The 25,248-nt window shown below is 48.0% G+C and overlaps 1 protein-coding gene across 10 annotated transcripts in view; it reads right to left on the reverse strand.

The window, feature by feature from the left end:
- The window catches only part of ZMYM4 (zinc finger MYM-type containing 4), a 1,418,124-nt gene that overhangs the window by 183,676 nt on the left and 1,209,200 nt on the right, over window positions 1–25,248 (reverse strand). For all 10 annotated transcript variants that reach the window (XM_085648002.1, XM_085647995.1, XM_085647996.1 and 7 more), the window contains one exon: window positions 14,927–15,078. In XM_085648002.1, the coding sequence (XP_085504128.1) occupies window positions 14,927–15,078 (152 nt within the window). The remainder of the gene's footprint in view (window positions 1–14,926; window positions 15,079–25,248) is intronic.

The raw sequence follows: 25,248 nt of genomic DNA on the forward strand, positions 1-25,248 counted from the left end.
CCAGCAAGCTTCTTCAGCTGGCCCTTGGAGTTCTCTTGGCTTGACTGGGCTCTAGAGACAGCTTCTCATTGAGCAGGAAATAGGAGGCACAATCCCTTTCTTTGTTAGGCAGCAGGTGCAGTCCTCATTGGTGCAGCCAGGATTCCCTTTCTTAGGTTCTTCTTTTAAGCCAATCAAGATCAGAGGTCTGGATGACAGGGGTACCCCCCTTTATGCTCGGAAAGTGCCCTCAGGGCAGGATGTGGTGGGTAGCCAATGGGCTACCAGCGTAACTCCCACCTGGTGACCACTTCCTGTGGCATCTGGCTACCCCAGAAGGATACGTTACTTACCTGTAATCCTAGTTATCTTCCAGGGGTATTCTCATCAAAGTCATAAGCACATGACTATTCCCGCCCATGCGTGGGGACCCCGAAAACATATAAAACATATATGTAGCTCTAAATACATATACATCCTTGGGAGGGACGAAACGCGTTATGGCTGCTGCATTCGTTTGGGAGAAAGAATAAACTTTGCAGTGTGACAAACTCCAGTGGTTTGTGCTCGTTCTTTGCGCGTATGGAAATGGCGCAATGAGGAGTATTCTGATATATATATATATCAATAAACACAATACAGCCTTCCATACACTAAAAGCTGAGCAATGTTAAACTGCTTTAATGCACAATAGAAATCATAGCATTGCAGAAACAGTGTAGAAAGCTGAAAAGCTAACCCACAGAAACACAGAATAGAACTGGCACCTTTAAGGCAGCCATGACCCCTAGCTTCCCATCATGCCTCAGGGGTGACCGTTAGGTCAGTTTTCTTTGCGGAGACCCGAAGGCCAGGGCACAAAGAGATGATATTTACCTTGATCATTTGCCCGGGGAGGCGGTGGGTTGCTTATGACTTTGATGAGGATACCCCTGGAAGGGAACTAGAATTACAGGTAAGTAACTTCTGCTTCTCTTCCAGGGGAGCCTCATCAAGCACTTGAATCGAGTAGCAAGCCCATCCCCTCTTCCTGCGGGCAAGTGACAAGCGTAAAATAAACTAGACATTGTTAAAAACATCAATGACTCTATTTAAGCTAGCATTGGAACAGATTCCTCAAGGAGGCTTGGCTTACTTGGGTATCCGCTCTGGAGTCAGAATCAAGACAGTGATGCCTGGTAAACGTGTGTACCGACTTCTAAGTTGCAGCCTTGCAAATCTCGGCACATTGGTACATTGTGTAAGAAAACTATTGTAGCCGCTTTTCCCCTAGTGGGGTGAGCTTTAGGGGAAACCAATAGAGGCTGGTTTGCCAATTGATAAGACAATTTAATGCAGGACACTATCCACCTCGAAATTGATCTTTTGGAGGCTGGAAAACCTGTCCTAATAGCGCCATGGTTTATAAACAATTTGTCAGACTGCAATGGATTTGGTTCTCTCCGAATAGAATTTGAGAATCCTCTTGAGGTCTAGTGAGTGAAGAGACCTTTCTGCTGGTGTAGCAGGATTGGGGGGAAAAAAGGGGAGAGAAATCGTCTGGTTGACATGGAAGTCAGACACCACTTTTGGTAGTAAAGAAGGGTGAGTCCTCAACACCCTACTGTGTAGGAAAACCCGTATACAGTTCCTTAGAGAAGAGTGCCTGGATTTCAGTCACTCTGCGTGCTGATGTAATAGCCACCAGAAAGGCCACTTTCCATGTTAGGTGCTGTAACGTGGTCTTATGAATGGGTTCGAAAGGAGGACCCATCAATTTGGACAAGACCAGATTCAACTCCCAAGGAGGTGAAGGTCGGACAGGGGGATACACCTTCAACCCCTGAAGGAAATCCTTAACCACCTGAAGTTGAAAGAAAGAAGGTTGGTTAGGTGACTTTCTATAGGCTGTAATAGCCACCAAATGAACTTTTATAGATGTGTACTTTAAACCAGATTTGGCTAAATAAAGCATATACGGCAAGAATACCCCCTCATGCCCGCTAGTCGGACTCCAACCATTACATATACACCACAAGTAAAATCTTTTCCATTTAAGAGAGTAAGAACTCCTTGTGGATGGCCTCCTTGTCTCCCTCAAAATACCCATACAGTCCTGAGGGAGATTAAAGTGTCCGTAATGCAGGACCTCAGGAGCCATGGTGCCAAGCTCAGTGAGGGAAGGCTGGGGTGCAGAATCTTTCCGCCCATTTTCGTCAGAAGGTTCGGCCTGCACGGGAGCTTCCTGTGCGGACAGATCAAGAGTTGCAATAGGTTCGGACACCACCATTGGCGAGGCGAGGCCAGTCCGGTGCTATCAGGATCATCTTCATCCTGGATAGGATGAGCTTGGTCACCACCTTTGGGATGAGAAGGGGCGAAAACGTGTATGCAAATGTCCTGGACCAGTCTATCAAAAGAGCATTCCCTCTCGTTCTTGGTCAGTAAAATCTGGACGCGAGGGCATGGCATTATCTGTTTAGATCGTCCGCAAAGAGGTCAATGGACGGACGACACCATTGATGAAAGAGGTCTGCCACCACATAGTCGTTGAGCACCCAGTCTTCTTGTTATTCGAATTGCCGACTGAGGGCGTTTGCCCGCACGTTCTGTTCTTCTGGCAGATGCACAGCTGTGATCGAGAGGTTCCTGGCCAGAAGCCAGTGCCAGATCGCTTGAGATTCCAGTGACAGCGGGCAAGAGCGTGTTCCACCTGGTTTGTTTAAGTAATACATGGTGGTAGTATTGTCCATTTGTATCAGTATCGACTCGGACTGAATCGATTGATGGAATGCCTTGAGGGCTAAATGAACCGCCCGCAGCTCTAACATGTTTATATGATAGGTTTGATCCCTGCTCGACCATCTGCCTAGAGTCTGCAGGTGCCCTAGGTGCGCTCTCCATCCCCGAAGAGATGCATCTGTGATCAGGGATTGTTTTGGGAGAGGCTGATGGAATGGGACTCCCACTAGAAGATTCTTTGGCTGAGTCCACCAGAGAATGGACTTCTTTGCTGCTTGAGAGAGGAGAATTCGGTCTTCCCAATGACCAGAGGATAGGTCCCATTTGTCCTCCAGATCCTGCTGTAACGGTCTCATTCTCAATCTGGAGTTGGGTATGAGAAATATGCAAGAGGCCATCGACCCCAGTAGAGACGCCACTTGCCTTACTGATGGTTGATGTGCTTGAAGGATGATATTGCATTTGTTTCTCATTGATAACAGTCTCTCCGACGAAGGAAACACTTTTCCTAGGCCGGAGACCAAGGTGGAGCCCAGATAGTGGAGCGATTGACTGGGCTGATGAACTGATTTTTCCATGTCCACATGAAGGCCTAAGTGGTGTAGTAGATCTAGGCAGGAGCGATAGTGGTCCTGCATCATGTGAGGAGATGAACCATTCAACAGCCAGTCGTTCAGGTATGGATACACAAACAGGCCTTGGCGCTGTAATGCTGCAGCCACCACTGCCATGGTTTTCGTGAATACCGGTGGCGCGGATTTGAGGCCGAACGGCAAGACTCTGAACTGGTAATGCTTTGCGCATACCATGAATCGCAGGAACTTTTGATGCCGTGGAGAAATTAAAATGTTGAAGTACGCATCTTGGAGATCTATCGAACACATCCAATCCCCTTTCTGTAGATGTGGATATATTTGATGGAGCGCCAACATATGAAAATTCTCCTTTCGGATGACCTTGTTCAGAGCTCGGAGATCCAGGATAGGTCTGAGCTTGTGCGCTTGTTTCTTTTCGGTACAAGGAAATATCTGGAGTAGACTCCTTTTACCCATTGAGCAGGAGGGACCTCTTCTACAGCTAGTTTCTTTAGAAGGATCAACACTTCCTGACGCAGCAAATCCAGGTGGTGAGGACGTGATCTTACTGGAGGAATGTCTTGGAGGTGCGCAGAAACGGAGCGCGTATCCATTGCGCAGTATATTTAGCACCCACTGATCTTTGGTTATGTTGCGCCACTCTTTTATGCAATTTGAGATACTTCCTCCCACTGGAGTGAGCAACGGTGCTAGAGGAAGCGAAAACCCATTGCTTGCCTGGAGTTTTGGCTGTGGAGGAGGATTGCTGCTGATGTCCTCCTCTGTCTCTAGAGGAACGACGGCCTCGATATTGTGATTTGGATTGCTGCTTCTGCACCATTGAGGGGTTTGAACCCTCTGATAGTAGTTCTTGTGGTTATAAGGCCTGTAGGGATACCTAAACTCCTTTTTCTTCTCTAAGGCCACGGCCTTCACTGTATCCAGCTCGGCCTTCATTCTGGCCATCTCCTCATCAGTGTGGGATCCAAAAGGGGAGTTGCCAGAGAACGGAAGTTTTAAAATACGCTGCTGAGCTCCCAGTTTCAAAGCTGTTAGGCGCAGCCAGGAAGACCACCATGCGTATATTCCGTGCGCATATGAATGTACAGCCAGAGAAGCCCCATCCGCTGCTGTGCTGATCACTTGATTGGCTACCAGCGCACCTTCCTGGAGAATCTCTGCAAATTCTTGGCGATCCTCCTTTGGCAGCTTCTATTTAAAGCACTCCAAGGAATCCCATAAAGATCTGTTGTAACGGCCCAGCAGGGCTGCAGCGCTAGACACCTTCAAAGAAGATGATGCAGAACCACATGCTTTTCTCTCCCAAGAATACTGAGCTCTACTCTCCTTGTCTGGAGGAACTGAGGAAGAAGAAGCGACAGCATGCGTTTTCTTTGCTGCCGCGATGATAACCGAATCCGGTGGAGGATCTGATTTCAGAAATAAAGGATCCGATTCTACAGTTTTGTACTTTTTCTGGATCCTAGCCAGAGCTGCTTTAATCCAGGATGGGGTGAGAAAAATGTCCATTACTGGTTGAAGGAGACCAGGGACCAGTGGGAGCAATGGTCTAGCCGTAGACCACTGATTGGAGTCTAAAAAACTGACTGATGTAGAAGTTTGAGGTGCCGACATATCTAAATTCAGCTTCTGCGCCCCTCTAGCAAGGACATCGTGGAAGGTGTTGACGTTGTCGATAGGTGACACTCTTAAGGGAGGGCTATCCGTAAGGGTAGGAGAGTAGTCCCTTTTTGAAGAGTGAGTCGGCCAGAGAACGGAAGTTTTAAAATACGCTGCTGAGCTCCCAGTTTCAAAGCTGTTAGGCGCAGCCAGGAAGACCACCATGCGTATATTCCGTGCGCATATGAATGTACAGCCAGAGAAGCCCCATCCGCTGCTGTGCTGATCACTTGATTGGCTACCAGCGCACCTTCCTGGAGAATCTCTGCAAATTCTTGGCGATCCTCCTTTGGCAGCTTCTATTTAAAGCACTCCAAGGAATCCCATAAAGATCTGTTGTAACGGCCCAGCAGGGCTGCAGCGCTAGACACCTTCAAAGAAGATGATGCAGAACCACATGCTTTTCTCTCCCAAGAATACTGAGCTCTACTCTCCTTGTCTGGAGGAACTGAGGAAGAAGAAGCGACAGCATGCGTTTTCTTTGCTGCCGCGATGATAACCGAATCCGGTGGAGGATCTGATTTCAGAAATAAAGGATCCGATTCTACAGTTTTGTACTTTTTCTGGATCCTAGCCAGAGCTGCTTTAATCCAGGATGGGGTGAGAAAAATGTCCATTACTGGTTGAAGGAGACCAGGGACCAGTGGGAGCAATGGTCTAGCCGTAGACCACTGATTGGAGTCTAAAAAACTGACTGATGTAGAAGTTTGAGGTGCCGACATATCTAAATTCAGCTTCTGCGCCCCTCTAGCAAGGACATCGTGGAAGGTGTTGACGTTGTCGATAGGTGACACTCTTAAGGGAGGGCTATCCGTAAGGGTAGGAGAGTAGTCCCTTTTTGAAGAGTGAGTCGAGGAAGACTACCAAGATGGCGTCGTCCTTTTATGAGGAGCATGAGCTGGTCTATGCTCCGGATATTTGTCTCGGTGATCCCTGGCCCGAGGAGTAGGAGACCTGTCCACCTCCTGCACCAGTCGTTATAGTGGAGATCCGTGCAGTGGACTGGAATAGGCCGTAGGCCGCTGTGCTTGGCAGGAAGGCTCTTTCTGCCATTGAAGGAGAGGCAGAAGCAATCTTTGCGAAAGATCAACAGAAGGAGATTTTTGTCTCGGTTGACGGTAACAGACGCCTGCTTCGACGCCGATGCACTGGCGAAGCATGTCTCTATGCCAAATGCCGGACTGACGACGCCGTACTGACTACGCTACCGGAGACTTCTCTCGACGTTGGGCAAGCCCGCACCAACGGAGAACTCCTCCTCGACGCTGATAGTCGCCGGGTTGACGACGGCAGAGGACCAGACGAACCTATATTCTTCGTCGACGACCGGTATTCTCTCAACGGCGAGCCGACCGTCAATGGTCTTTTCGTCTACATTTTCGCTGCCGATAAAGGTATTTTTGGCGACGAGCCCGACGCCGATGGAGAGCAGATTGGAACCTTACTTCTAGATGAAGATCTGTCTCTCTCCTTCCTCTTCTTCACCGGAGACCTGTCTCTTGAAGGTGATCTTCCCTTCTCAGCCAGCCCATTGAGGCAAATCCTCTCTCTGTCCTTCAGAGTTCTCTTGGACAAGGACTGACAATGCTGGCAAGTCTTGGGAGTATGAGAATTATAAAGGCAAAGGATACAGACAGGATGGGTGTCTGTTTTAAAAGAGAGGGCATTTTTGAGTAAAAAATTATGCTCAACTCTCTCAAAAATAGTAGGAACCTACTTCAACAGTAAAAAGATGTCGAAGTAAAAAGCTTTCAACAAAAAATAAGTAATAATTCCCGACAGAAAAAAATGAGAGCTGAAGTTACCAGGGTCCTGACAGAAGGAGCCGGAAAGAACAACTGACCTAACAGTCACCCCCGAGGCATGATGGGAAGCTTGTGGTCATGGCTGCCTTAAAAGCACGGTGCCAGTTCTATTCTATGTGTTTCTGTGGGTTAGCTTTTCAGCTTTTTACACAAATGTTTCTGCAATGCAGCCTGTGGGCTGGCAATGTTTTTCATTCCTCTTTGCAGGATTATGATTTCTATTGTGCATTAAAGCAGTTTTCAAATGTGTTTTCTTTCTCCCTACTTTATTGGAATTGTATACATGTGCAAAGGAAATTCTTACAACATTGCTCTAACTTTAAGTGTATGGAAGGCTGCATTGTGTTCATTGTTATATACATACATATATATATATTTAGAGCTACATATATGTTTTATATGTTTCGGGGGTCCCCGCACATGGGCGGGAATATTCATGTGCTTATGACTATTGATGAGGATCCCCTGGAAGAGAATGCACCATTCTGCCCACTCCCAAGATAGAGAGGCCCCTCTCTTGGTGCTCAAACCTCACTAGTGTAGAAAGCTGGCTCTGTATATACTATACTAAAGTGAGGTATAGTGTGCACAGAGTCCAGTGGAACCTTCAAGGGTAGTGTGGTTGAGCAGTAAGGCTTTATCACAGGACAGTGTTAAGCATTTGTTGTACACACTCAACTGAACTTCAGACCAATTGCTTTTGTATAAAAATATTCTTTTAGTAATTTTATTCACTAGAATCAAGCAAGCCTGGCACAGGTAAGCAATAAATACTTTACAGTAGTACTGCAGTTTGTAAACAGTTTGAATTGTAATTTGATTTGATTACAGTAGTGTTACTGACAATGCAATGCTTTTTAGAATACAATACATATACTTTGTATGAGATTTTTAGTAGAATATCATGTAAGTTACTTTTCAGATTACTTTCCTTGCACAGTGCAGTATACCTGGATACTGCACTGGGACATTTCCTATTAACAGGTAATTAAAAGCATTTTGATTATTTAAGTTACAGTTTTAAAGGATTTCTTAGATTTTCCAACTCAAACTTTTCATAAAAAAACAGACAATGTTATCCTATAGAGAAAAACAGTGTTATTGGTACAAAGGAACGTATCTTGTTGTGGTAGTTGGTATTCTGCGGTTAGACTCAGGGGGTCCACTAGGGAGTCAAGGATGCACTCTTGTTACACCCTCAGCGGTACTAGGACGGCCGGGTGCATAATCCCAATGTTATCCAATAGGGGACGTCCGGTTGGTGGCTGCTGACGAGCAGGCCACTGGGTTGTGGGAGCAAAGCTCCTGGACTTAAGCTCAGGGCAAACAGGGGTTTAGGCCAGCACAAAAGATGCACCCTAAGCGGCACTGGCGCAGCTGGGTGCAGAGTCCTGTTTTGGTGTCGGAAGCCTTGTAGCTTCCAACGGCAAGTCTCCGGGTTGCAAAAGCACAGCGGGCTCGGGGACGAAGATCTTCTGGATGTGACCACCACTTGGAGAGGTAAGTTGGGATCTTGGGGGTTGGTTAGGCAACGTCGGTTGGGCCACCCAAGGCCGTGAGGCGTCGGGTGCAGGGGTGACTTTTAGGGTTGGATCTTCTTACCAGCTCCTCGTCGCGGTTGGGGGCGGGGGAACTTCCAGTTTGTGATTGCAGGCGTCAGCTGGAGGCAGGTCAGGGGTCGCCAGATCACGGGCCAGGATTGCTGGGGAGACCTCCTCTTGGTGTTGGGCCACTCGAACTCAGGCCGTGGGCGTTGGGTGCAGAGTGCTGCAAACTCTCGGATCCTTGTGGAGCTGGTGTCTGTTTGAACAAATCCGGTGTTCACGGAAAACAGTCTTTGGAATTGAAGGCAGGCAGGTCCTCTGAGTTTGAGGTTGCTGGCTGCAGGACACAAGCGGGATTTCGCTGGAGCAGGTTCAAAGTGGGGACAGGCCGGTAGGGCTGGGGCCAAGTCAGTGGGCGTCATCCTCTTGTTAGCTTCGGCACAACTGTTCGGTCCTTCTTTTCCTCTTGTAGTTTCTAGTCTGAGGAAGCAAGGTTCAGGGATGCCCCTAAATGCTAGATTTAGGGGCGTCACAGGTAGGTAAAAAGGTTGGGACCAATGGGTCCCTTCCCTGGGTGGGTACACCCTCTATTATGCCACCCTCCAGAGGGAGGTTGGCATACGCCTTTCCATGGTTGGCTGGGCCCCCCCCATCTGCAAGACGGCGGGAACAGAGTTGTGCTTCACCTCGCCTCCCCCACCTGAGGGGTGGAGTTGGCAGAGGTGGGCACACCTTTCTTCCTCACTTGTTTTTCCCGCCGGTTCTCCTGCCCAAAGTGGGGGTCAGAACCAGTGGGGACCAGTTGCTGAAAGCAGCAAGTGGCCTGGAGAAGCTCACAAAGGCGGCAAGCCTTTGAAGCTTCCCCTTAGTGGACCCTGCCCACCCTGGGGGAGGGGGCTTCGCACCTCGTCCCAGGATGTGCATTGTTTCAGGCCACTGAGAGCAGCAGACTCTCGACCCAGGGGTCCAGAAACCTTTCTGGTGGTGGCAGCTGAAAGCAGCCACTCAACCTTGACACTAGTGGTAGGTTGTTTCTCGGGGGGGAATCTCCAGGATGCCCTCTGCATGCATTTTTCATTAAATCCCTGTGAGAAAGTGGCTCTGTATATACTGTTCCCAAATAGGTACAGTGTGTACAGAGTCCACAGTCCCCAGAGGTTTGGCAGAGGTTAAAGTTAGATATAACCTTACTCTCTAAAGTGGTAGCTTGGTCGAGCAGTAAGGCAGTATCAGAGGACAGTGTAAAACATTTGTTGTACACACTCAGTCAGCAAATGGTCTCACACACTCAATAACTGAACTCTAGGTCAATGGTTTATATAAAAAATATATGGTTGTTTTATTTTAGAACCAACAATAGAAATCAAAATATATTTTCTCAGAATGAGATGCTTTAGTTAAATACTGGGACAGTTCTTGGAAACATGTGAGTATATTCGATTTAGTTACTGTTGTGATTTTTAAGCAAAATTTTGCTATTTTAAAAGTGGACACTTAGAAACTTTTTCTGATCAAATTACCAATGTTACCATAGGGAAGGAAATTCACTTAGCAGGTAAGTTGGGTTATGGTTACCTTTTCTATGTCAGTGTGGGATCCTGGATCCAGCACTAGTGTACCAGCTGTAAGCAGTTGAGAAACTGCGTTTAAGTTATACAGGCGATTTTTAAGGAGTATTTATAAGTTTGCAAAATCAACACTTAAAAGAAATTTCACAGAAAAGCAGTCAATGGTTTCCAATGGAAGAAAATTCAAGTTACGGGTAAAGTATGTTCTCGTTACTTTTGTAATCCAGTGCTGGGCTCCTAGGCTCAGTACTGGGGCATCTATCTAAAACAGGTAAGTAATTACGTTTTCACAGTTGGTACGATTTTTAAAGAATATTTGAAGTTTGCAAAAATCGACACTTAGAAGAAATTTCACAGAAAAACAGTCAATGGTTTCCTATGGGAGAAAATTGAGTTAGTGGTAAGTACGGTTGTAAGTACTTTTCAGGGTCAGTGGTAGGCACCAAGATCCAGCACTGGGGTCTCTCCTAATAGCAGGTGAGTATTTCCGTTTTCGTTACTCGGTTGATTTTAAGTGAATATTTTAAAGTTTAGAAACTCCACACTTAAAAGAAATTTCAGAAGTAGCCAGTCAATGTTACCCTATAGAAGAAAAGTGAGTTATAGGCTTTTGGGCAAGTACTCAACTGGCAGAGTGAAGGTTCTGGGCATAGACTCGGGAGTCTCCCAGGGTCAGGTAAGTACAGTTGTTACACCCTCAGCGGCACAGGGGCAGCCGGGTGCAGAGTGAGTTAGGCCCAATGTTATCCTATGGGCGGCAGGGGGGCCTTGGTTGGTGGCTGCTGACTAGCAGGCCACGCGGCTGTGGGGGCTGGGCTCCTGGTCACTTGCTCAGGGCAAATGGGGAAGTAGGTAGGAGTAGAAGTTGCACTGACCGGGCCACTCGGGCGGCTGGGTGCAGGGTGCTTTTGAGCCTTCGGGCACTCAATGGATTTTAATGGGAAAGCTCCAGGACGAACAAAGGCTGCAAGCTTGGCCACAAAGATTCTTTAGGTGCCACCACCACTTCGAGAGGTAAGTTGGAGGATAGGTAGGTACCCAGGAGTGGCCTTTTGATGTTGGGAAATCTTACCCTCTGTTGATCGCGGTTGGGGGGGGGGGGGGGGGGGTCCCTGGTTCTGAGGCTGCAGGCGTCATCAGGAGCGTCGAGGTGGATCCTTGGGTGCCGGATTCGGGGTCACAGTCGCCGGGGGGTCATCCTCGGGGTCTTTGTTCACTCCGGCACAGGCCAGGCGTGGCGGGTGCAGAGTGTGCAGGGTTCACGGTTCCGGGCTGATGTCAGGGTTAGAAACTTGCTTTGAGCAGAGCCACCGCTCGTGGGAGTCCCAGGTGCTCAGAGTCACAAGGTAGCCAGGTCCTCCGGGGATTGTGAGGTTGCTGGCCACTAGAGGTGCCGGGATTTAGCAGGAGCAGGTTCGAGGGTCGACAGGCCGGAAGGGCTGGGGCATGTAAAGCAGTTGGTGTCTTCCTCTTCTTAGCAGCTGCGCAGCAGGTCTTCTTTCTTCTTGTTCTTCTTTGCTAGTTTAGAATCTGGAATCTAAGGAAGGAAGGTTCAGGGTGCCCCTAAATACTAGATTTAGGGGCATTACAGGTAGGTAAAAGGCAGGGACCAATGGGTCCCTGCCCTGGGTTGGGTACACCCCCTATCCTGCCACTCTCCTGTGGGAGGGGGGCAGCAGCCTAGTCCTGATTGGGTAGTTTCTCCTATCTTCAAGATGGCGAGAGCCCGGAATGTGCTTCACCTCGCCTCCCCCACCTGAGGGGTGGGGTTGGCAGAGGCTGGCACATCCCCTGTCCTTACTTGGGGTTTCCGGCCAGTCTTCCCGCCAGAGTGGGGGTCAGAACCTGTGGGGGCCAGTTGCTGAGTACAGCAAGTGGCGTGGAGAAGCTCACAAAGGCGGCATGCCTTTGAAGCTTACCCCTGCCCATCCTGGGGGAGGAGACCTAGCACCGAGCCCAGGATGTGCATTGTTGCAGGCACAGGAGAGCGGGGGCTCTCCACCTAGGGGTCCAGCAACATGTCTGCTGTGTGGCAGCCTAGGCAGCCTTTCAGACAAGACGTGGATTGTAGGTTAGGTTTAAGGGGGCACCTCTAAGATGCCCTCTGTAGTGCTTTGTACATTAAATCCCACACTGGCATCAGTGTGGGTTTAATGCGCTGAGAAGTTTGATACCAAACTGCTCAGTCTTTAGTGTTGCCATTATGGTGCTGTGGAGTTCGTGTTTGACGAGCTCTCAGCTCCATATACTCTTAAATGGCAGCACTGCACTTACAGGGCCCAGGAATGGACCTGGGTACTGTAGGGGCACATAGCTCATGCTCCTGTGCCCACACCACTGGCATAGGGCACCCAGCTAGAGGGGTGACTGATGTACACCAGGGCAGTTTAGTTTGTGGACCTGGCACACAGCGATGTGTGCCATTTCGACTCTGTTTCGTCTTGTACCCAGACACTCAGCCTGCAAGGGTAGTGTGTTTGTGTTAGGGTACAGGACCTCTAAGGGTGGCACAATAAGTGCAGCAGCCCTTAGAGGCCGCCCCTGGTCACAAGGCCCTGGGTACCTAGGGTACCATTTCCCAGGGGCTGACATGTTGCCAGGGTTTGCCAATTTGGGTTTTAGGGAAGGAACATAGGCCCTGGGCACCTGATTGGCAGGAGTCCAGGGCACACTCAGTCAAAGTACATTCAGCAATTCAGCAAAGAGTGGGGGCATACCATGCAAGAAAGAGGGCACTTTCTCACAATCCCACCCTGGCATCAGAGTGGGTTTAATGTGCTGAGAAGTTTGATACCAAACTTCTCAGTTTTCAGTGTAGCCGTTATGGTGCGGTGGAGTTTGTAATGACAGACTCCTAGCATCATATACGCTTAAAGGCAGCACTGCACTTACAATGTCTAAGAATGGACTTAGACACTGTAGGGGTACAGGGCTCATGAACCTGTACCCTCACCACTGGTATAGTGCACCCAGCTAGAGGGGTGACTGATCTATGACAGGGCAGTGGGTTGTAGGCATGGCACACAGGGATGTGTACTCTGTCGACTCTTCACTTTGTTATGCACCAAAACACGCAGCCTGCAAAGGCAGTGAGAGAGTGTAAAGGTACAGGGCCTCGAAGGGTGGCACAATAAGTAACGCAGCCCTTAGAGGTCTTCCCTGGTCACAATGCACTGGGTAGCTGTAGTACCACTTACCAGGGACTGACCTGTGGTCAGAGATGCCAACTGGGTTTTGTTTTCAATGCAGTTTTAGGGAAAGAACATAGGCCTACTGATTAGCAGGGGCCCAGGGCACACTCACATTAGCAATTCAGCAAAAGGTGGGGGCAACCATGGAGAAAGAGGGCACTTTCTCACAACTAGCCATCCCTGGGGTGTGACTAGCTCACATCTACACGCCCTTGGGGAAACCAGTTTGGCAACTGGGTTCTTCACTCTGCTTCCCATGCTAGCATCTCTGTCTAAATAACAGGACAGCCCTCCTCCTAGTGTGATACATCTACCCATCAAAGGTGGCTTTCCCTTTGAAGCCTGCCTTTTGGGGCTATCACCCAAGTGGCTTCCTGCCGGAGAGAGTCAACACCACCCTGACCTGCAATTCCTTATTATTCTCCTACCTGACAATTGTTGGCACGTCTGTCCACGAGGGCAGAAAGATGCCTTATGGAACGGGCTTCATGTGTGCCCCAGAAGGCACAGGAGTTTAAAGATAAAGTGACAGCTTTGTTGAAGCTGTACACTACAACAAGTTATGTTAATTTCAACATGAGGCACAAGTTGGGCTTAATTTAATGAGTTATTTGATACCTTGTGGTGCCCACTTTGGTTGCACCATTCACGATTTAGCCTGGCTAATGGGTCAGCGTGTAACACTGTACTTGGAAATTGGGAGACCAAGTCTTTCAACAGTCAAACCAGTAGTTTTGCGGGTCTTCTGCCAGGACAGGTAAAGCACATGTCCTGCTGTGTCATATGTTGCACCCTGCCTTAGAACTCAGTAGGCCTGCCAGAGGTGTGACAGGGGAAGTGGTGGTTTAGTCATTCCTTTTAATGACAAAGTCAGGCTAGCAGTGCAGAACTGCTCTACCAGTCTGCAGTAGCAGACTGGGGTACTTGTTTTACTTGGGGGCCTCAGGGTGGCACAACAAGTGCTGCCAGCCCTGGAGAACCCCTCTAACTTACATGCCCTGAGTACCTTGATACCATATACTAGGGACTAACTGGTAAGTTAGCCACTTCCAACTGGGTATAGCCAATTCGATATACATTTCAGGGTTAAGGCACTGAAGTGTGGTTAGCAGGCCTCAGTGCAGTCTTGGTTGAAAAACCAGCAGCATCAGTCGAAAAACTTGGGGGTGACCATACAAAAAGAGGCATTTCCTCACATTTCGAGTGGGCAGCGAAAAACTCTGGGAAGGAAGGTAGCTTGTCCAGACTGCTACCAGTAAGGTACAAAGTCTTAACTGTGCAAACTGTAGCTTTCCTAAATTCAGTAGGGTTAGTCACATCATAAGGCTGGAAGGGTTAGCCGCTGAACTCAAGAAGGAACTAAGATTTGGTGCATTTTAACGCATCAACCTCGGAATAACATTCCTGAACGTCCGAGTCGGAAGGCAGAAGAAAACAATTTAAGGTGGAGCCAGTGTGCTGGTGCATAGTGGACCAAGGGTGGAGTCACAACAGACTCAAACTTCATTGAACAAAAACAAGCTGCAAAGGTCTGGGCCCAACACTAAACGGTAGGAGTAGGCAGAAGAATGGTAAGAATGTGTTCTGGAAAGAATCTGTGTGATCAAATTTATAAATGAAGTGTACCACATCCAAAACTTTGAAACTCTTGTTGAGAAACATGGCGATAAGAAAAGCCAGCAGAAGAGAAACCCCCAAAATGGATTGGTATGGATACCATTTTTAAGCACATAAATACGCGTCTGATCATTCATTTATGGTGTAGAAATGCCTAAACAATGTAGTAAAATGTTATGGGACGCACACAAGTGACAAGCACATAGGAAAAGCTCAGGCAGCAAAAGGAAAGCAACCATTTTGTACCTGCTGGATACCAAGGCACAGGTATAGGATGCTGTCTGGATCATACTTCTCTCCATTAGGCCTCCGCACTTCTTGTATGAAATGGAATAAACCATAACTCAGCTCACCAAACGTACAAGAGAGAATGTCTTCTTTCAGCTTCATAGGGCGTACTGTGAACAAAACACCAGATGTATTTAGCATACAAGAAATACTTCTGCATTAATAAAAGCAGGACTAGGCACCATCTCCGAAATATCAATCCACATCGGTACGAAAAATAAAACACAAGTTGGTACCCTGAGAAAATGTTACGTACATGCATAACAAGTTACTTCTCCTTATAAATGCTCAATCTGATGGATAGTCTAATTGCAAATTTCTGGTCTAGATTACTCCCCAGGCATCGGGCTGGATCTGGAGAATTTTCCATCAATGCACATGACAGTAGGTGTCTTTGTGCGAGTCTGCACTGACTCCATATCGCCCAGGAAGTGATGTAGTGGAGCCACATATTTGTACCACCTCTGCTAACTGACGTCAGTATCTTGTTTTTTTTTATGTGTAGCGTAAATTTATTGTTGGTGACCATGGGTTGATCTTCAAATTTTGAACTTTTTTGAAGGCACTCCAAAGAATGTGGAGGGAGGTCAGTGAGGCATATGAGAATGAGTATCCACCAGAAAGAGTGTTACCTAAGGTAAGTAACTTGTGCTTCTGATGGATACATTAACTGCAGATTCCTCACCTTAGACTACATACCAACGCAGTCCATCCCTCCCGCCAAAATAGGTAGAGGGTCAGTGGAGTAGACTCAAATCAAAAAACCCTGCGAAATCAAAAGGGCAACTTGTGCTTCCCTACTACAAAGCAGTAGAGCTTTCTGAACATATTGACAGATGCCCCCTTCGCAGAGTGGCGGATATCAAAGACAGGCAACCTCTGTGTAAACACAGTTGTAACAGCCTTGGCGGAAATGTGTTCTCAGCCCCACAGAAGGTTGTTTCTTGGCCAGTGCATAGCAGATCTTGATGCAGAGGACTACCCATCTCAACAGGGTCATTTTCTGCACAGCCTTCCCTTTCCTGGCTGGGAAGGGCTGTTGCATTGAAAGTTCCTGCAGTTCGCTCATGTGACAAGCTGATGTAATTGCAGAGGACGACAGTGATTAGTCCAGAGCTGCAGCGAGCAACTATAGGCTTGGAGGGTATCACATAAGAAGCATCAAGACTACGTCAAGGTCCCACTGAGGCATCATGTAAGGAAACAGGCTATAAGTTGTTAGGCCTGCACATGTAATAGACCCACGAAAAATAGTCCCACAATTACGCCCCTTACTAGGAACCAAAACCCCATTGTTGCGCTGGACTCTCTAAGGGTAGCAGAGTAGTCAAAGGCCTACTCAGGCAAGATGGTGTGGGATAGTAATCACCATTCACTGGCACAAAATAAATCTCAATAAATGATTGTCCAGTCTGTGCTTTTCTCTAGAAAATTAAAAGCCTACTCTCTACTTATTACTACACAGAAATTTACAAATGTACATGAGGCTGTTGGAAATCCTTCAATGGCAGTACATCTGACCCCTAAAAGGTCATGATCCCCAAAAGACACAGTACTGTACCCCTCTAATACATTATGTAGCACATAGCCATGTAGAATGGTGTCCCTTTAAATCGACCAGGCCCAATGGCTTTATCAACATACCCAGACTTAAAGTCCCAAATCACATGCTGTAATGCATCACGGAATCACTAACTTTAGTAAGCATAATTCCTCTGCAATCATTATGATTAATAAAACAGGGCAAGTTTTCACGAAAATTCATTTGTCAGCAATAACAGCACTTTTAAATAAAGCATTATACAAATCCCAACCAAGGCCACAAACAGCAGCCGTAGAACCAACCAAGAGGAGAGTCTGCACTCCCAGGCCATACCATACCTTTTGAAGCCTCCCGAAGTCCTCTTTAGTCCAGTCACTACTGGTAACCAGGCACTACTGAGCCAGTGGTCCCTTCTTTTGGTGATACCTTTCCTTATGGTGGACCAAATTGCAACTTTTGGGCTTCAGTGTTGGTCTACAAGGCTGCGCTGCGATGATCTGGGCAACCAACTCTCACAGTAAGACTTCCTCAGCATTTGTGGCCATGTATTGAACAGACAGTCCGCCATCTGACTCTTGGGAGTGTCTGTTTCTAGCTGGGCTCAGGTGTGGGCTCTCTACAAGCAAGACACCACAGGCAAAGTCCTATTTTCACGAGCCCTAGGAGCAGCAAGTGCAGTCCAACTTTGGTGCAGTCTCTTCTTTGCCAGATCCAAGCTCAGTAAGGTAGTCCTCCTTCACTCCTCTTCTCCGGTCCAACTTCGAAGTAACGGTTTAAGGATAGTAGGGCCATCTTAGTTCTGGGTGTCAGAGGAGCCCCTTTTATGCCCAGAAAGTGCTACTGTTGGAGGTTATAGTAATTGGACAATGGGCTACTTGGTTTCCTCCTACCTGATGACAACTTCACGTGAAGTGTGGCATCTAGCTATCCCAGAGTGCTCTATTCTGCCCATTTCCAAGATGGCTGAACCACTCTCTCGTTGTGTGTTTGGAGCTTGGCAGCCCATCTTAGAGGTAGGGCTCCACATCCAAGGGAAAACCGGTTTGGTAACTGTAGTCCCTCTGTCTCTGCTGCCAGCCGGTCTACCTACACAACAGAGCAGCTCATTCCACGTGTGCTTGCCAGTAGCCCTACAAATGAGTCTTCCTCTTACAGTGAAAACAAAAATGTAGGAGTTTTACTACGTAAAACATAGGTTCTACTTTGTAATATATTGCACCCTGCCTTAGGACTCAAGGGCCTGCACTATGGCTGTCATACATATTACAAAGTGAGGTTTGAGTTTAGTTAGCAGTTAAACTGCTCTACCAGTCTGCAGTGGCAGTCTAAGAGACACGTCTTACTTTGTCATACTCGTGGTGGCACAACTAGCACTGCAGTCCACGAGTGTCACTTTAACTTACAGGCCCTAGGCACCCCTGGTACCATATACTAAGGACTTACAACTAAAGTTGAGCTACGCCAAATTGGCATAAACCAATCAGCCATTAACTTTTACAAAGGTCAGAGCACTTGCACTGAGTGATGGTTAGCAGGGCTCAGGGCATTTCATAGCCATTACACCACTGTCTAGTAGTGAAAATGGGCACAAATGTGGGGTGTAACGTTTCGAAAAGCTAGGTTAGCAGGCTTTACCCATGTAGGATGTGATTTAGGTGTACCAGGTAGGGGTTTCTTTGCTATTTGGCATTAAACAATAATGCATGAAACAATCAATCTCGAAATAAATTGTTTAGAAGGCAAGCCTGTAAGTGTTGGACCATAGTTTTTTAAAAGACTGTCTTATTTCCTTGGTTTTGTCTAAATAAAATTTCAGGACGCAACGTCCAGACAATGCAAGGAAGTTTTTGTAGGTAAGGAAATAGTTGCTGGTAAGGAAATAGTTTGGCTAATGTGGGAATCCGAAACAACCTGAGGGAGAAAACCGGGGTGTGTTCCGATTACCACTTGTTTACTATGGAACACTGTGAATGGTTCAGTGGTGTATAGAGGCTGAATCTCACTAACTACACTCTGAGGTAATAGCAACTAAGAAGGCTGGTTTCCATGTGAGCTATTGTGGGGTAGCTTTGGGTATGGGTTCAAAGGTGGTACCATTAATTTAGAGGACAGTGTTAAGTTCTTAAGGAAGAGAAATGGAGTTAACTGTTGGAAGTTGGAAAAACCTTTTTAATACCTTCTAGAAAATATTTACTCACATGTATTTTAAAAAAGGAGGTTTCTGATGGAAATTTCCTACAGGCAGTTATATTCGCAAGGTTAACCTTAATAGAAGAAAACTGTAAGCTGGATCTTGCTAAATGAAGATATGATACAAGTACATCATCTTGACAGGAGGAAGGATTGTGGTTGTTCTGGATGCCTCAAATGCATTATCTCTTCCACTTGAAGGCGTATGATTTTCTTGTGGAAGGATGCATGGCTTCTCTTAGAATGTGCATGCATTCTTACGGAAGACCTAGATGGCAATATTGTAGGAATTCAGGAGCCAAGCAGGCAAGCTTAGTGATGGATGGTTGGGGTGCAGAATCTGTCCTCTCAACTTGTACAGAGGATCCTTTCTGCACAGCAATCTCTTGAGTGGTTGCTCTAACAGATAAAGAAGATCCGTGAAACACCACTGATGAGGCTATTCCTGTGCTATCATCATTCTGGTTTTGTAGAATTTGATAAGCACTGTGGGTATAAGAGGAATTGGGAGGGAAATGCGTACATAAATTTCCAAGACCAGACTATCAAAACGGCATTCCCTTTTGCCCCTGGTAGGGAGAACCTGGATGCCTAGTCTTGCTATTTTTTGTTGTTTACGCCTGCAAGCAAATATATTTGCAGCTAGCCCCGTTCTGAACACCTGGGAGATGAATAGCTTTTATTGTTAAGTTCCTGGTTATTAATCATTTCCATATGGCTCGAGTTTCTAGAGATCGGGGTTGAGAATGAGTTCCTCCTTGCTTGTTCAGATAATGCATTGTTGTTGTATTGTTGGTCTGAACAAGCAGGGAGTTAGTTGTTATTGACGGAAGAAAGGACTTGAGGGCCAGAAACACTGCTCTTAATTCTAGAAGATTGAAATGATGAGTCTTCGCTTTGTTCGACCATACTCTGGGCTTGTACGTGTCCTATATGACCTCTCAAACCCTGGACAGAGGAGTCTGTGATCAAAGTTTGAATTGGCAGATCAGGATGGAATGGTATTCCTACTAATAAGTTCTTCGGATGATTACACCATGGAATCGATTGGATTGCATGCTGTGAGAGGGTCCATTTCTTTTCCCACTTATTCACGAACTGATGTCACTGTTCTTCTAGGCATTATGGCAAGAGCCTTATGTGAAACCTTGCATGTGGAACTAGAAAGATGAAAGAAGCCACTGGCTCCAGAAGAGATGAGATCTGCCTCGCCGCTGAATGACTAGTATGTAAAAGACTGCCACCGCAAACTGATTGATAAGAAACCCTCCTCCAAAGGATGCACTTTTGCGTAATGGGTATCTAGGATTACTCCAAGGTATTGTATCTTTTGAGTTGGATGGGTAATGGACTTTGAGGTTTACCTGGTGACCCAGGTTAGTTAGTGTTTTGAGGCAAGACTAGAAATGTTTCTGTCTCCATTGCTGATCTACCTTTTATTAGCTAGTTGTCCAGGTAAGGATAATGAAGATTTTCTGTTTCCTTCGATACGCTGCTACAATTGCCATGCATTTTGCGAATGTTTGAGGGGCTGGCTTTAGATCAAAATGTAGGACTTTGTATTGATAATGATTTGTACCTGCTTTGAATGAATACATTCTTAATGTTTTGCTATTATTGGAACATGAAAGTAGGTGCCTTCAAGGCCTTTTGAACACACCCAGTCTTCTTGGTGAAGTTGAGGATGGATCTGGTGTAATACCAACATTCTGAATTTCTCCTTTTCTATTTTAGTACTCGACGATCAAGTATGGGTCTGAATTTACTAGTACTGTCTTCGGCACCCAAAACATTTTGTGAATAAATTGCCAATCCTTTCTGGTAATGAAGAACCTCCTCCACTGCATACTTGAGCAATAGATCGTTGATTTCCATTTGAAGTAAGTATTTCTGAAATAGCAATGTTTTGGATAGTGGAACTTAAGAGGAAACCTGAAGTGAAGAGTATCAATTCTTAACAATATTCAAGACCCATTTGTCTGTTATTGAGTGCCATTCTTCCAGATGGTTAGTAATAATTCCCCTCACCGGAGTGAGAAACAGAAAAGGAGGTAGTAAATGCTCATTGCTTTGCAGAAGGTTTTCCAGTGGATGCACACTGCTGCTGTGTTCCCCTACCTCTTGATGGCTATCGAGGGTGATAGGGCTGTTTTGGCTGTTGTTGGCGAGGCCAATAAGTTGTTTGAACCCTCTTAGGAAAACATCTCCTACTGTAGAGTCTGTAACCTCATATGGTCCTCTCTCTGCTTTTCTAAGCTTTCAAGCTGTCCATCTCAGTTTTCATTTGGGACATCTTGTCCTCTGCATATGACAAATTGTGTTCCCTTAATACAGCATATTTAAAATATGATGCTGCGCTTCTGGTTTGAGAAAGGCGAGTCAGCGAAGATGATCTACATGCACAGATCCCATGACATTATTAATCCCGGCCCCTGATAAACCTGTAAAATAAGTTTTGTCCGTAGATTTTTATTCTTGATCTATGTTTTTGGATCATTAGAGAAGTAATTTAACTTGTTTAAACATTGCTGATCTGGGCCGAATTTCCAGTCCAGGGAGGGCCATTGCTTGGCAGTTCGAGCTGGACTGTTTCCATTGGGCACAGGGTCAAAACTGATTTGCATAAGGCTGGGTTCAAACTGGAATGGCATGGGGAAAACAAAGAATTTAGGCCCAGATCTGTGTACTGGGGTGAATGTATGACATTGATCATCATTCTGTCCATCAAGTGTTCTTTTTGCATTTGTTACCCCGAGTGGGACGGGTATGCCCAGACGTGGGTGTGAGAAAGTGCCAACTTTCTTGCATGGTATGCCCCCACGTTTTGCTGAATTGCTGAATGTACTTTGAGTGCGCCCTGGACGCCGGCCAATCAGGTCCCCAGTTCCTATGTTCCTTCCCTAAAACCCCAAATTTGCAAACCCTGGCCACATGTCAGACCCTGGTAAATGGTGACCTAGGTACCCAGGGCCTTGTGACCAGGGAAGGCCTCTAAGGGCTGCAGCACTTATTGTGCCACCCTTAGAGGCCCTGTACCCTAACACAAACACACTGCCCTTGCAGGCTGAGTGTCTGGGTACAAGACAAAACAAAGAGTCGACATGGCACACATCCCTGTGTGCCATGCCCACAACCTACACTGCCCTGGCATACATCAGCCACCCCTCTAGCTGGGTGCCCTATGCCAGTGGTGTTGGCACAGGAGCATGAGCCCTGTGCCCCTACAGTACCCAGGTCCATTTCTGGGCACTGTAAGTGCACTGCTGCCATTTAAGAGTATATGGAGCTGAGAGCTAGTCAAACACGAACTCCACAGCACCATAAGGGCAACACTGAAGACTGAAGTTTGGTATCAAACTTCTCAGCACATTAAACCCGCACTGATGCCAGTGCGGGATTTAATGTACAAAGCACTACAGAGTGCATTTCAGAGATGCCCCCTGAAATCTAACCTACAATCCACGTCTTGTCTGAGAGGCTGCATAGGCATTTTGGTTAATCAGGTGATTTTTAAGGAATATTCTCAGTTTTCAACAATCGACACTTAGAAACTTTTTGGGAGAAAAAGTGTCAATGTTATTCAAAGAGGAAAAAGAGGTTATCGATTTCCAGGTAGGTAATCGTTCTTTGGAGTTAGGGTCCTGGGGTTAGACTCAGGAGTCTCCCGGTGTCAGTGATGCACTGTTGTTGCACCCTCAGCGGCACTCGGGCGGCTGGGAGCTGGGTGTTGAGGTCCAATGTTATCCTATGGAGGATAGGGGGACTCCGGTTGGTGGCTGCTGGTAAGCAGGCCACGGGGGTATGGGAGCAAAGCTCCTAGGGTTAAGTTCAGGAACAAGTTAGCACAAAAGGGGCACCCTCAGAGGCACTAGGGCGGCCGGGTGCAGGGTGTTGTTTTGAGGTCGGTGCCCTGTTGATTTCAATGGAGATTCTCCGGGACAAAGAAACACTGCAGGCTCAGGGATGAGGATCTTCCAGGAGCGACCACCACTTCGAGTGGTAAGTAGGGATGTAGAGGGTTGGTTAGGCACCGCTGGGTTGGGCACACAAGGCCGTGGGGCATCGGGTGCAGTGGTGCCTTGGGACGTTGGATTTTCTTACCCGCTTTGGTCGCGGTAGGTCCTCTGGATTGAGGCTGCAAGCGTCGTCTGGAGGCTTGAGGCAGGTCAGGGGTCGCCTGATCTCGGGTCAGGATCGCCTGGGGGGACCTCCCTGTGGTATTTTTCCACTCGATCTCGGGCTGGGTTCGGTGGGTGCAGAGTGGGCTGAATTCACGGTTCCTGGCTGGCACCAGAAGCTGCAGTTCAAACACGTCCGGTGTTTACGGGAGAAACAGCTTGGAAAGTGAAGGCAGACAGGTCCTCCGGGTTTCTGAAAGGTTGCCGTTCGCTGGACACACCGGGGTTTTGCAGGAGCAAGTTCGAGGGGAGACAGGCCTGTAGGGCTGGGGCCAAGTCAGTGGGCGTCGTACTCTTGTTAGCTCTGCACGGCTTCTCGTCCTTCTCTTTTTCTTGTGGTTGCTGGATCTGAAGAAGGAAGGTTCAGGGGGCCCCTAAATACCACATTTAGGGGCGTTACAGGTAGGTAAAGGGCAGGGACCAATGGGTCCCTTCCCTGGGGTGGGCACACCCCTTATTCTGCCGCTCTCCAGTGGGAGGGGTTCAGGAGCCTGTCCTTGGTTGGTTGGGTACCCCCATTCTCAATATGGCGAGGACTAGAGGATGTGCTTCATCTCGCCTCCCCCATCCTAGGAGTGGAGTTGGCAGAGGTGGGCATACCTCTCTTCCTCACTTGTTTTTGCCACCGGTTCTCCCGCATAAAGTGGGGGGTAGAACCAGTGGGGCTAGTTGCTGAGAGCAGCAAGTGGTCTGGATAGGCTGACAAAGGCGGTATGCCTTCGAAGCTTCTCCTTCGTGATCCCTGCCCATCCTGGGGGAGGAGGCTTGGCACCTAGTGCCAGGACTTGCATTGTTTCAAGCCCCCGTGAGCGGCAAGCTCTCGACCCAGGGGTCCAGAAATATGTCTGGCGGTGGCAGCCACTCAGTCAGGTCACTGGAGGTTGGTCGAGTTTCAGGAGGCATCTCTAAGATGCCCTCTGTGGTGCATTTTACATTAAATCCCACACTGGCATCAGTGTGGGTTTAATGTGCTGAGAAGTTTGATACCCAACTTCCCAGTCTTCAGTGTTGCCATTATGGTGCTGTGGAGTTCGTAATGACAAACTCCCAACCCCATATACTCTTAATGGCAGCACTGCACTTACAGTGCCCAGGAATGGACCTGGGTACTGTAGGGGCACAGGGCTGTACCCTCACCACTGGCATAGGGCACCCAGCTAGAGGGGTGACTGATGTATGCCAGGGCAGTGGTTTGTGGGCATGGCACACAGAGATGTTGATGGACTCCTGGGTAGAGAGCCATCCGCTCTCCTGGGCCTGCAACAATGCACATCCTGGGCGAGGTGCTAGGTCTCCTCCCCCAGGATGGGCAGGGGAAGCTTCAAAAGCATGCCGCCTTTGTGAGCTTCTCCAGGCCACTTGCTGTACTCAGCAACTGGCCCCCATCGGTTCTGACCCCCACTCTGGCGGGAAGACTGGCCGGAAACCCCAAGTAAGGACAGGGGATGTGCCAGCCTCTGCCAACCCCACCCCTCAGGTGGGGGAGGTGAGGTGAAGCACATCTTCGAGCTCTCGCCATCTTGAAGATGGGAAGCCCTGCCCAACCAGGACTAGGCTACTGCCCCCCTCCCACAAGAGAGTGGCAGGATAGGGATGTACCCACCCATTGGTCCCTGCCCTTTACCTACCTGTAACGCCCCTAAATCTAGTATTTAGGGGCACCCTGAACCTTCCTTGCTCAGATTCCAGATTCCGAAAAAGCAAAGAAGAGCAAGAAGAAAGGAGACCCGCCGTGCACCTGCTATGAAGAGGAAGACGCCAACTGCTTTGGCCCCAGCCCTACCGGCCTGTCGACCCTCGAACCTGCTAAATCCCGGCACCTCTTGTGGCCAACAACCTCAGAAACCCCGGAGGACCTGGCTTCCTTGTGACTCTGAGCATCTGGGACTCCCACGAGCCGTGGCTCTGCTCAAAGCAAATTACTAACCCCTGGCATCAGCCAGGAACCGCGAACCCTGGACACTCCGCACCCGCCAAGTCTGGCCTGTGCCGGAGTGAACAAAGACCCCGAGGACGTCCCTCTGGCGACTGTGACCCCGAATCAGGCACCCCAGGACTCCCCTCGACGCTCCTGACGAAGCCTGCAGCCTCAGAACCAGGTACCCCCCTTAACCGCGATCAACAGAGGGTAAGATTTCCCGACATCAAAAGGCACCCCTGCACCCGGCGCCCTGCGGCCCCCTGTGCCCAACTCCTGGGTACCTACCTATCCTCCAACTACCCAACTTACCTCTCGAAGTGGTGGTGGCACCTGAAGAATCTCTGTCCCCGAGCTTGCAGCCTTTGTTTAACCTGGAGCTTTCCCATTGAAATCCATTGAGTGCCCTAAGGAAAAAAAGCACCCTGCACCCAGACGCCCGAGTGGCCCT

Source organism: Triturus cristatus, chromosome 3_2 (assembly GCF_964204655.1).
Source record: "Triturus cristatus chromosome 3_2, aTriCri1.1, whole genome shotgun sequence".
Classification (NCBI taxonomy): domain Eukaryota; kingdom Metazoa; phylum Chordata; class Amphibia; order Caudata; family Salamandridae; genus Triturus; species Triturus cristatus.